Here is a 13,202-nt window from a genome sequence, read left to right as displayed (position 1 = left end):
TTCAAAATATTTTTATTTTGTACAATAATTAATTTTCTCATTTGTTATCAATAGATTATAATGGTGTAATAAATAATAATTATTAATTGGCCTAAGATTTATGTTATTTATTTCTGTTTACTATTAATAATATTGACTATGAGCAGGTATATTTGGTTGTGTAGTAATTTTCAATCACGTCTAGCAACCTAACTCCCAAAAAAAATTGTTAACATCACTAGACAGTTGTGTCTCAGATTAGCGAATTGACTTTATCAATATTATTTAATAAACAATTCAAAATATTCCTGAAGCCCTGTCAAATATTTGGTAGCCTAGTTTGTCACTGTCGTGTTACCACATTCTATTCACCACGGACAACTTTCTGGTGAATGAGATATTTGAAATTAAAAATCACATTCAATTTTCTCTTCTTTTCACCCCTGTAACTTATTAAAATAAACATCCAAGAAGTTTTCAGGGACTTTCACTCGGTAATCATATTTCATTCTGCGTTGAAATTTTAAAAAAATACTTACTAGTTTTCTCAGGATTCGAAAAAAAATGAGTGCATTTAAAATGCATTCGCGCCATTTCGTTCGCGAAATTTCGCACCTATCCCCTTAAATATTAAGTTACAATTTTCATATCAAGAGATAGCAGGTACATATAGCAAGCACATAATATTTTCTGGAAGAAAAATATTTAAATTTATTAATTTTTTATACATAACAACTTTTAATTTACAATTTCGACAAATAGTGTAAACATTGTTTCTTGATCCCGTGCCAATGACCAAAAAATGTGGACACACTTTAAATAAAAAAAACTTAAAGTTAATACTATGTATATATGTATATACACAACTATAAATAAAAATGAAAATAAAAAGTATAAATCTTAAAGAAGTATCTTAAATTATTATCTTAAAGTTATGGAAAACCGGATTATGATTGGTTATTTATAACCAATTGAATCAAACTTTTATACTCCAAGGTGGAGATATCTCTGATCTCAGATTATACTCTTTGTTCGAGTGTGTAAATAAATATCGTGCAGTCAAGAATGGATTTTCAGTCTTGACCAAAAACCGGGTTGGTAAAGTTTGTTGTAGTTTCAGTGATCTTCATTTTGAACTCTTTTTTTTTTTCAATATGCGAACTACGTACTTTACATTAGTTGTAATATTAGCTGTAGCTGTACAAGGTAAGTTTAAGATTTCTAAATCGACCCGTTTATTTCTCGTATGTAAGTTAATTAACCTTCAACTTGTGTTAAACACACGCAGATGACTAAATTGTGTGATTTTATATAGATGCATAAGTTTTAGTAAGCTATTATGTTGTGTTCCCTAGTGCATCAATATGTATAATATAAATGAACTAGTTGTAATAAGCTATTATGTGTTCCCTTATCTTATTTCACCTGGCACATCTAAGTATAAGTTTTTGTTTTATATTATAACTTTATTTAAAATTCGATTGAAAATTGTTAACAGTATCGCCTCCTTACGTCGCAGTTAATAAAATAACCATTTCTTTTTCTTCTTCAATCCAGTGATTGACCGTGATAACATCTTAAGTTTTCCAGCATGAAAAGCAGAGTTACCATCAAACTATGAAAATTTCTGTAGCGTTATTGAAAAAGTTGATATGTCAATCCAGCCTAATTTACACTACCGGTGTAACGAAATTTATTAACTAGTATTAGATAATTGTTTAATGAATACCTTTTCCTATTGGTTTTCTTTAGACTACATATATACAGGATACATATTATAATGTTTTACCAACCCAAAAACGAAAAGTAAATGGTCAATCACTGTCAGCATAAGAAGTGAAGTTACATATTAAGTTCTGCCCTATCTAATAAGTACTCTAATATGACATATCGTATATTTCATTCTAATTTTTAAGGGTTTTACCTTCACCATAGACATACCAAACTCTACCAACTTGAAGAAATGTTACCTACTAAATAACATATCAAGCAAATAATCCCATTTTGGCAAAAATTGAATATATCAAGTTTTGCCATACCACCATAGATTTGATCTTTATAGATATAGATTTTCTGTACAATAAGAGTATGAGTCTAAAAGAGCTAACTTTATCAAATGGTAGAATAATTTTTTGTAGTCATATACCACTGCAAGTCTTAGCCTTTCTTTATTCCGTTTGTTTACAACCACATATACATTAAGTAGGCCAGGGTAATAAGACAAAAATATACCCTGTACGTGACACTTCAACAGCCAGGGTACTGAAGCGTTTTTTAGACAGCTAATACCTATAAGAACAAATTGTAACTATTCCCTGCGTATAATCTGGCGGCCATTTTTATTTATAATCAATTTAGTGTCAAAAACGGCCTTTTTTCCTTTTTCTTCAAATTAATGGAAAACAGTAAGACTTATGGTTTTCTTAGTACAAACATCTTCGAAAGCACGGAAAAAGCTTTAAAATGGCGTATTACAAAGTTTGCTCATTTATTTTTAATACAATAATTGCGAAAAAAGGTCGAAATTTCAAAAAAATTATTTTGCAATAATTATTGTAAAAATAAATGTACCTACAGCCTTGAAATTTTTGTCAAATGAGCGTCCTTTAGTGCTTAATGCGTGATAAAAATTTCAAAGCGATTCATTCAGTTGTTTAAATTTTATTCAAATTGTTTATCCCAGAGAGCTTTTTTTGCAATAACATGTCAAAAAAAAAATAATGCCTGAAAGAGAATGAGCTAAACTTTCAAATTAATTTAAAAAAGTAAATAAACCATGCATGTATTAGTAATAAATAATTATGCAAAAGTTTCCTTTTAAACTTTTTGAATAAATTTTTTCAAAAAAAACCTATTTTTTACCGTGTTTTAGGTCCACAACTACTAAGTAGTGTTATGTATATGATAATTGATTGAATGAAAATTGTAATAAACATTATATAATGTATTATACAAAAAAAATAAAAAGTTTATAAGGAAAAATTGAGCATACTTTTGCATAATTATTTATTACTACTAAATGCATTTCTTATTCAGTTCTTTTAAACCAATTTGAAAATTTAGCTCATGCTCTTTCATTTGACACCTGTATAATGGTTCTAACATTATTTTTTTCTGACTTACGTTATTGCAAAAAAAATATCTCTGGCATAAACAATTTGAATAAAATTTAAACAATTAAATGAATCGCTTTGAAATTTTTGTCACATATTAAGCACCAAAGCATTTGACAAACATTTTAAAGCTGTACATTTATTTTTAAAATAGTTATTGCAAAATTTTTTTTTTGAAATTTCGACCTTTTTTCGCAATTATGTTAACAATAAATGATTAAACTTTGTAATACGCCATTTTAAAGCTTTTTTCATTCTCTCGAAGATGTTTGTACTAAGAAAACCATGTCTTACTGTTTTCCATTAATTTAAAAAATAAGGAAAAAGGCCGTTTTTTGATACTAAATTGTTTATAAATAAAAATGGCCGCCAGATCCTACGCAGGAAATAGTTACAATTTGTTCTTATAGGTATTACCTGTCGAAAAAACGCTTCAGTACCCTGGCTGTTGAAGTGTCATGGAAAAAACCTTATTACCCTGGAGTATAGGTAGTAGTAGTGTTTATCTAGTATAGTAGCTCTGTAAATTAAAATAAAATCAAAATGTAAATCCGTACAGGTTGGAACAAGTAGTTTTATATCAAAGTTTGGGTAATAACAAAAAATATTTTCAAGAAAGTGTATGATTAATAGGAGGGATCATTGTTTAAATAATTAACACGTTCACAGACAGAACGTCTATAGACGTCTAATTTCCATTGATATAATGTGACACAACGTCCATAGACGTCATTTTTAAAATAACGAGTTGTGACAAAAAATCGATAGAGCTACAGATGCATATGAAATGTGACACAACGCGACGTCCATGGTCGTCGTCGTACACATGTTTACAAAAATTGTTAAAAAACTCATTGTTTCCATAAACTATATGTAAGTGCTTAAAGAAATTCAGTTTGCTTATTCTACATTGCAAAATACAGTCACAACACTTGCTTATACATTTGGCGCACTGTTCGTCAACGTGTTAAAAATGGGTAATTTTTGGACAAAATTTACTTTTTTACTGCTGTGGTAATTCATGTTTTTATGAAGGTTTTAGTGAGGTTTATCTGGAAACATGAAGAAACAATCTTTCGTATAACACTTATTAAATTAAATTTGACCCATAATTTATTTAAATAGTTGTCAAATATTATAATGCAAATAATATTTACAATAATTATGATTTACAATTATTTAAATAAATTAAAGACCAAATTGAATTTCGAAAGTCTTATATGAAAGATAGTTTCTTTAGCTTTGCAGAAAAAATCTTAAAAACCTTCATCATTAATCCAGCTGTAACCTTTAACAACACACCACTCCCAATAAAAACTGACGTCAAATACTTGGGAATTTACCTACACAGCCGCCTAACCTGGCAGAAGCATAATTTATTTTTAACTGACGACTGCAACTGGGACTCGTATATAGAAAAGTATACTAGTTCATGAATCAAAGATCACGCCTAAGTCTAGACAATAAACTGCTGATCTACAAATGTGTACTGAAACCCTTCTGGACGTATGAATCCAAATCTGGGAAACTACCAGTGAAACAACCCTATTCAAGATACAAGGTTTTCAATGAAAAGTTCTAAGGTTACGTTCACTACGGAGACCGTCGCATGGTCTCCTAGCCTAGAGCATAGTATCTTACTCTTCATGTTCGTAAATTCTCGCATATAAAATAATGCATTTATTTTACCTGGCGATCGAAACTATATTATCGATCGCTATGTAAAATAAATGCATTATTTTGAATGCCAGAATTCACGAATATGAAGAGTAGAATACTATGCTCTAGGCTAGGAGACCGTCGCATGGTATCCTAGCCTAGAGCATAGTATCCTACTCTTCATATTCGTGAATTCTCGCATATAAAATAATGCATTTATTTTACCTGGCGATCGAAACTATATTATCGATCGCTATGTAAAATAAATGCATTATTTTGAATGCCAGAATTCACGAATTTGAAGAGTAGGATACTATGCTCTAGGCTAGAATACCATGCGATGGTCTCCGTAGTGAACGTAACCTAAAGTTGTGCGCACTACGGAGAGCAATGGATTGTATCCTCGCTCCACCCTTGCTCCCTGGTATTTATATTCGCTATATTCGTGAATTCTCGCATTTAAAATAATGTATTTATTTTACATAGCGATCGATAATATAGTTTCGATCGCTATGTAAAATAAATACATTATTTTAAATGCGAGAATTCACGAATATAAATACCAGGGAGCAAGGGTCGGAGCGAGGATACAAGCCATTGCTCTCCGTAGTGAGCACACCCTAAGGCAACTGTGCCAAGCTCCTTGGTACGTTTTCAACAATAATATACATAGGGATCTCTAAGTCCAAACCGTCAAAGAAAAAATTATTTCTCTGTGCTCCAAGTACCACAATAGACTACAGTACAGGTTCACCCAAACATATTATTGGTCATCAATCTCCTGACACCCCTACAGAACAGAAGACTAAAAAGACCAGACACTCTTGACCTCAACACTAGAGACTAACTAATAATTCCAATAATTACTATTGTACTATTCAAATTAATTCGATTAATTATTAATAACTGTATTAATTCAATTAGTATTGTACTTTTTTAGGTATTCACCACTGGGTGAATACTGCTGTGTCACTTTCTTAACACTCATAATATATTATTATTTTGTATAAAATAAATCGCAATGTCAAAAAAGAACCTTCATAAAATCATGGATTACCGCAGCCGTTAAAAAAGTAAATTTTGTGCAAAAATTACCAATTTTCAATTATTTAAACAATGATTCTCTCAATGATTCTTTATCGCCAACCGTCACTAAAGTCATTCATTATTGTACTCATTTGCGGCAGTAAAGTAACACTTTATTGTACTGAAAGAAGAATGTTACTATACCTGTCGCGATTAATCGAGATTAAATGTAATTGGTCGATGGCTGTAAACGATTATTTATTTGAGTTAACTTACAATTTCTTTACTTTAACTAATAAGTACAAAATTTACGACATTGTTAATTAAATTTATGTAAAAAAGTGAAATTCTGTAGTATTTTGTAATTATATTCATATAAAATAAATCAAAACTTTACAGATTTAGTAATTATCGATTAAAAATCGAAAGCGGTCATCATGCAAAAGTCATCTGTCATCACTGTCATGAAATTTTTATTACGTCTAAAATTTAAAAATTCCTAAATTGTAAATTTTCAGTAAGTGGTAAATAGGGCAGTCAATGAGGGTATTTGGCTCCGAATTCCATCCTACTATATCGATTTACTTAATATTTTCACAGTAAGTAGGGAATAGCTTAAGAAACAAAGTCTACCCTATGACGATGTGCGCTTTTATCTTGGGGGTGGTTTCCACCCCTTTTCGGGGGTGAAACATTTTTTGGTTAAAATAGCCACGGAAGAGACTAGAGAACCTAATTCTAAGCAAAAACTGTTCTATAATTATTATTTTTTGAAAACTCAATACTTTTTGAGTTATTCGTGGTTGAAAATTGGCCATTTTCATTGAAAAATGACACCTCTTCGGACGGATTTTTGCGAATACCTTAAAAACTATGAATCTAACAAAAAAACTATACAAAATATTTTTGTACCTTATAAAAAACAAAGAGATACGTTTCTTCATAAATCTTCTAGTTATAATACAAAAGGATATATATGGTAGGTAAGAAGAGTTTGTTTTTTTTTGTGCATGCTCAAACCGGCGTATTCAACTTGAAATAACAGAGAAACGGTCGATTTTAGATTTATAATGATACTATGTAATAACTTTTGTAGTGCTTGAAAAGGCATTTAAATGAGCAATATTAAATGCCGATTACATTCAAACTAAGCGAGATATGCTACAAAAAAACGTATGACTAATGTATTTTAAGAAGAAATGAGAAGTATATTTAACCCCTCATCCATCAGAATTAAAATACATCGTTTTGCTTTTACAATACTTTTTACTATAGTGTTATTTCTATGTTCAAAAATTTGAACTGGTTTAAAATGAACGGTTTTTGGAAAAAATAGGATCAAATTATACAGCGCATTTTTAAATTTCCTTGAAAATCTTCATTTTTCTCCATGTAACTCGAAAAAGATAAGAGATACGAAAAAAAGATACCACACAAAAATGTGGGGTTCTTTTAGATAAAAATTTGGTTTTTATTTTTCATTACTGTATTTCTTATCATTTTCAAGTTACATGGAGCAAAAGGAAGATTTTTAAGAAAATTTAAAAATGCGCTCTATAATTTGATCTTATTTTTTTCTAAAACCATTCGTTTTAAACCCGTCCAACTTTTTGAACATAGAAATAATACTAGAGTAAAAGGTATTGTAGAAGGAAAACGATGCATTTACATTCTGGTGGATGGGAGTTAAAATCACTGCTCATTTGTTCTTAAAATACATTAGTTATCAATTTTCTTTGCAGCATATCTCGCTTAGTTTGAATGAAATCGATCTTTAATATTGCTCATTTTAAAGGTCGTTTCAAGCACTACAAAAGGTATTGATAGCATTATACACCTAAAATCGACCGTTTCTCTGTCATTTCAAGTTGAATACACCAATTTGTGCATGTACCAAAAAAAAAAACTCTTTTCACCTACTATATCTCTTCTTATATTATAAGTGGAAGATTTGTGAAGGCAAGCATCTCTTTGTATTTTTGTAACCTACAAAAATGTTTTATATAGTTTTTTTAGTTAGATGCATAGTTTTTAAGGTATTTGCGAAAAACCGTTCGAAAAGGTGTTATGTTTCAATGAAAATGGCCAATTTTCAACCACGAATAACTCAAAAAGTATTGTTTTCAAAAAAAAATTATAGAACAATTTTTTCTTAGAATTAGGTTCTCTAGCGAATTCCGTAGTTATTTTACCCAAAAAAATTTTCACCCCTGAGAAGGAGTGGGAACCATCCCCAATATAAAAGTGCACGTCGTTATAGGGTAGACTTTGAATTAGGAGATAAGTAGAGGCTATTTCCAAAATTTCATTAAAATTCATGTAGTAGGATAGAATTCGGAGGTAATATCCTATTCTTGCTCCCATTGACTGGCGTAAAAACCAATATCAAATTGTTGGTGATAAAATTTTGTATGCACCACGTCAGTAAAGACTCTTTATCGAACTCTGTTATTATTATCTGTTATTCGCCTCGCTCGCTACGCTCGCTCTGCTCATAATATCAGACTCGTTCGATAAAGAAGAACCTTACTGACTTGGTACATAAATAACTATTGTTTTGACCTAAACTTTAATAAAAAAATTATTACAACCTGTACGGAATTACATTTTGATGTAGGTACCTACATGTAGTGTAATTTTATTTCATCGGGTTATAACATCATATTTATCTATGTTGCGAAGAGTGGTAAGCATAATAATTATATTTTTTCTAATCTCACAATGCCAATAATTTTACTCGTTGATAACAAATTTTGTTTTGCACCTTGTGTGCATTATTAGCGGCATTTATTTTCTACTATTAGGTAGTTATACCTATCAATACTTAATAATAATTTTTATAATATGTAAAAACTATAATGGCTAAGTCTAATAGCGCCTTATAGGCCTGGATCCCGCGTTCCAAAAAAAGTTGATTAATAGCAAGCTGAAAATTTGTTAATAGCTTAACCGTGCCTAGTCGGACAAACTTTGATGTATGGGAACACTCTAACAGGGGAAGTTTTAATTGTGGAACGTGATTTTAATTGCGGAACGTGTCATCCTGACAAGTTTATGATTGTGAAAACTAGCAGGTTGTTTATAGGTTTATTCAATATGTAACAAACTTCATATAAGCTGTTCCACAATTAAAACTTTTTGGAAATTTTCAGCTTGTTATTAATCAACTTTTTTTGGTACGCGGGATCCAGGCCTATTAAGATACAACTGATAATATGAATTCGTACGCTGCATAATTATGATTGATATATTGCCTGTCTATAGGGTGTTTCATTGGAGAAGTAACATACGTTAACTGTAGAAAGGGAACACTTAGGCGGCCTCAAAAATACCATACTTAATGGGTCTTACTTCATCAAAACAAAGTTAGTGTGTTGTATCTATTTTGCCCTTTTCTTATTTGGTTGATAACTTTTTGACCACACTATGTATTTATTTTATATTTGGCACGCAAATACTCTTTATGATCCAATCAATTCATTTATTTAAAATTATAAAAATCCAGGTCCAGATTAAAAAATTTGGAAAAATACTCCGACCAAATAACAACACACATTACACAGTACATTAAACTTTTTTAAAATGGATTCTGCATCTGAAAAGAGGATAAATACAAACTAAATTTAGTGGTATACTTTCAATTTTTGACAAAATGTTTTTTCTGGTAAAATTTTGAATTTAAATTTTGAAATTATGTGAATTGCGAGAGCTCGAAGTAGAAAACAAATGAAATATGACTTACAACTTTTAACCACATTGTATATTTATTTTATATTCGGTACGCGAATATTCCTTAAGGTGTCCAATCAATTAATTTATTTATAATTAGAAAAATCCAGGCCCGGATTAAAACTTATTGGAAAAATGCTCCGACTCAAAAACAATACCATTTACATCAATTTTTTAAAAATGGATTCTTCACTTAAAGAGAGGATGAAAAACTAAATTTAGTGGTATATTAATGAATAAATAATCAAAAGTTTACAAAAGAATACATAACTTTACATAATAAAACTAATAAAAAAATTGCTGACAAATAACTTATTAAAACTTTTTCTTCTTCTTTTACTTCTTGGAGATCTTTCGATCTGTTTAATTCTGAAGCTGCCTCTGGTTAATTTCCTGGGATGTAGATTGCCGTCTACTATCCCTTTATCTTTTAAGTAGTCTTCCGGGCCTTGAAGCGGGCGGATTGTTTTCTACGGCAATTTTTGGGAGTCTGTTCTCATCCATTCGTCTTACATGGTTGTACCACAAATCCTCTTGTACTTCTCACCCTGTCTCTTCTTGTTTTACCCACTATTTTTCTTAGGGTTTTCATTTTGCCGACCCTTAGCATCTGCATCGTTTTGCTGGTATCTTCGCGCACTTTTATGCCATATGTCATGATCGGTCGTATGCAAGCCTTGTAGATTCTGATTTTACTATCTGTGCGTTTATACGGATTTGACCAGACTATCTCCCGTACCCAGCAAACAGACCGACGTGTTAATTACGTGAATTTTGGGTACATTTGTCACCAATATACGTAAATTGCTTACGTGATTTGCACGTGAAAATTTGGTTGGAATGTCACATTGAAAATACGTCTTTAAATTACGTGAATAACTCGTCTTCAATAGACGTGTTATTTACCTTAAATAGCAATAAACTTTCGGGAAATTCACGTTGCAAATACGTGTTGATTAACGTATCTTTTAGGGAATGTGTATATTAGTATTCACGTGAAAGATACGTCCTCGGTTCACGTAAATAATTCGACCTTAATTAACTTATGAATCACGTAATTATTATCCTCATAATATGATATAAATAAAACAAGCATATAAAGTATTAACAATGTATTTATTTAGTAGAATTTAGAGACTAAAACATTTGTCCTGTATAATTATTATACAAGATAATGAACCAAAAATGGTACCGACCTAAAGACACAATAAAAAATTTGCCAACACAAGACAACACAGGTCACTTTTTATTTCGAGGAGGACACTTCGACACTTTCTTGTTTTTTCTAATTGCATCATGGCACTTCAACCCTCGAACAGTGAGGTAAACGTTAATAGGAAAGAAATAAAACTCTTCACGTTTCACTTTTTGTTGTGAGAAATGTGAGAAGCCAGAGTGCCAGAGAAGCTGATATTAGAGGTTATGATCATCGATTATAAAAATCGATTATTTTTAAATTACAGGTAAACTATTCTACTTACTTTAAATTAGTATTACGAATTTTCTATTTGTTTTTAAATTTCTTCTACTATTAACTAATTGGTCTTACTAAAAATCTATTTCAATACCAGAATAATATAAAAAAATTATCCTATCGAAACGTATCTTTTATTCGATAAATCGATTAATTTAGTTTTCGAACCAACTATGTTAGTCACGGAGGAGAAAGCTTGGTAGTACTTCATCACCGCGCGCGATTTGAAAATAAGACTCAACATCATTTTAGCTCCTGTGATATTTTTAAAGAAAAAAATAGCTTAAGGTAAACTTTTTGTTTAAATATTGGTATTATTTACATTACTTTTACGTGAAATACATCTAATTTTTCGACGTCCATAAAATACAGTGAGTAAAATTCAAGCGATACGTATTTAACCAACACCGTTGTAAAATTTTTTTTTCCAAAATATTTCTCAAAATTTAACCAAAGGAAGTTATTTCTGTTTCGTGATTATTACGTGAAATAAACGTACCTTTGCGATCTAACCGAAATTCACAAATATTATAAAAAACATGTACTATATTCGTCATTATGATTTTATATTATTCTAATGTCAAACATGTATAAAGAAAGCACTAATATACAGTGCGTCCATAAAGTAACGCATAAATTCATTATTTCGTAAACCGGCGAATTTAAGGAAAAATCCCGAAACAGGTCGATTTTTATTTTTAATTTCCGATTTTTTGACATATATATCATACTAGTGACGTCATCCATCTGGGCGTGATGACGTAATCGATGATTTTTTTAAATGAGAATAGGGGTCATGTGATAGCTCATTTGAAAGGGTATTCAATTCTCTATTTACTAATATAAACATTAACATAAATATTTATACAGGGTGTTCAAAAAAACATTTTTTAATTAAAATATTTGAGACAAAAAGAAGAATGTATGTAGGTATGTAGGTAGGGCGGAGGATGCTCTAAAGCTGTAGAGAAAGCAAATCCTCTAGGAGAAGGAATACTCCAAAATCAAACCCTGGTCCTCCAGGTCGGGGGTTGAGGCATCGGGTTAACTCCCCGTTACTCGGAAAAATTCAAACTGTTAAAAAACCTAGCGAAACGCCTCGGAATCGATTGATTATAAAACGACGACACATGCTACGGAAAAGGATGACGAATATTGGAACTTGGAACGTACAAGGGTTTAAACAAAAAATAAATGAAGTAATACACGAAATAAATAGACTGAACCTAGACATCGCAGTGATTACCGAAACAAAACGAAAGGGTCAAGGATCAGAAAATATCGGAGAATATGATTACTTCTACAGCGGGGTACCAAAGGAGAAAAGGGCCCAACAAGGTGTAGGTATACTTATACGCAAGAAATTAAGGAGATTCATAACTGCTTGGGAAGCCATCAGCGAAAGGCTCATAAAAATGAATCTAACTATTAAAAGAAAAAAGATTACGATTATTGGAGTATACGCAGTAAACGATGATGCACTGGTGAATATTAAGGACGACTTTTTTGAAAAGCTACATTCAGAAATTGCAAATATCGGCAGATCACGAGAAATTATAATCTTGGGGGACCTAAACAGTAGAACAGGCAAGAAACAGCACAATAAAGTCATAGGCCAATATGGTGAAGAAGCTATAAATGACAATGGTACTAGGCTAATAGCCTTATGCGAACAAAATGATATGAAAATCACAAACGGATTCTTCCAACACCGAGATATCCATAAATATACATGGACACAAAATACCCGAGGGCTGAAATCAATCATAGACTATACAATCATAAGACAAAAGACTAAATTGATTGTACAGGATATGCGGGTATATAGAGGAGCCACTTGCGGCAGTGACCACCATCTATTAAAAACAAAGCTCATAATAGGAATAGATAGAGCAAGAGATTTAAAAGAAGCTGCAGCGGAAATAGAAAAATTAACAGAAAAGAAATACAACCTAAACAGCTTAGAACAAGAAAGCGTGAGGGATTTATACAGGAGTAGATTAGATAAAAAGTTAGAAACCATGCAATTTACCAGCAATGAAGAGCATTATCATTATATAAAAACATGTCTTCAGGAAGCAGCAACAGAGGCCCTCGGACTCCAAATAAAAAACCACAGAAAAACTCCGTATTGGTGGGACGAAGAAATAGAACAAGAGATTAAAAATAAAAGAGAGAAGTATAAAAAATTTCTGAACACAAGGACCGACGCCGATAAGGTA

General features: G+C 31.1%; 1 protein-coding gene across 1 annotated transcript in view; it reads left to right on the top strand.

The window, feature by feature from the left end:
• The first annotated feature begins 956 nt into the window (after positions 1-956).
• Positions 957-13,202, top strand: part of LOC114333901 (lysozyme) — a 133,522-nt gene continuing 121,276 nt past the window's right edge. The window contains exon 1 of the mRNA XM_028283897.2: positions 957-1,185. Within this exon, the coding sequence (XP_028139698.2) occupies positions 1,134-1,185 (52 nt within the window). The 5' untranslated portion in view covers positions 957-1,133. The remainder of the gene's footprint in view (positions 1,186-13,202) is intronic.

The sequence above is a fragment of the Diabrotica virgifera genome, chromosome 7 (assembly GCF_917563875.1).
Source record: "Diabrotica virgifera virgifera chromosome 7, PGI_DIABVI_V3a".
NCBI classification, from domain to species: Eukaryota; Metazoa; Arthropoda; class Insecta; order Coleoptera; family Chrysomelidae; genus Diabrotica; species Diabrotica virgifera.
This window is presented reverse-complemented; position numbering and strand designations above follow the sequence as displayed.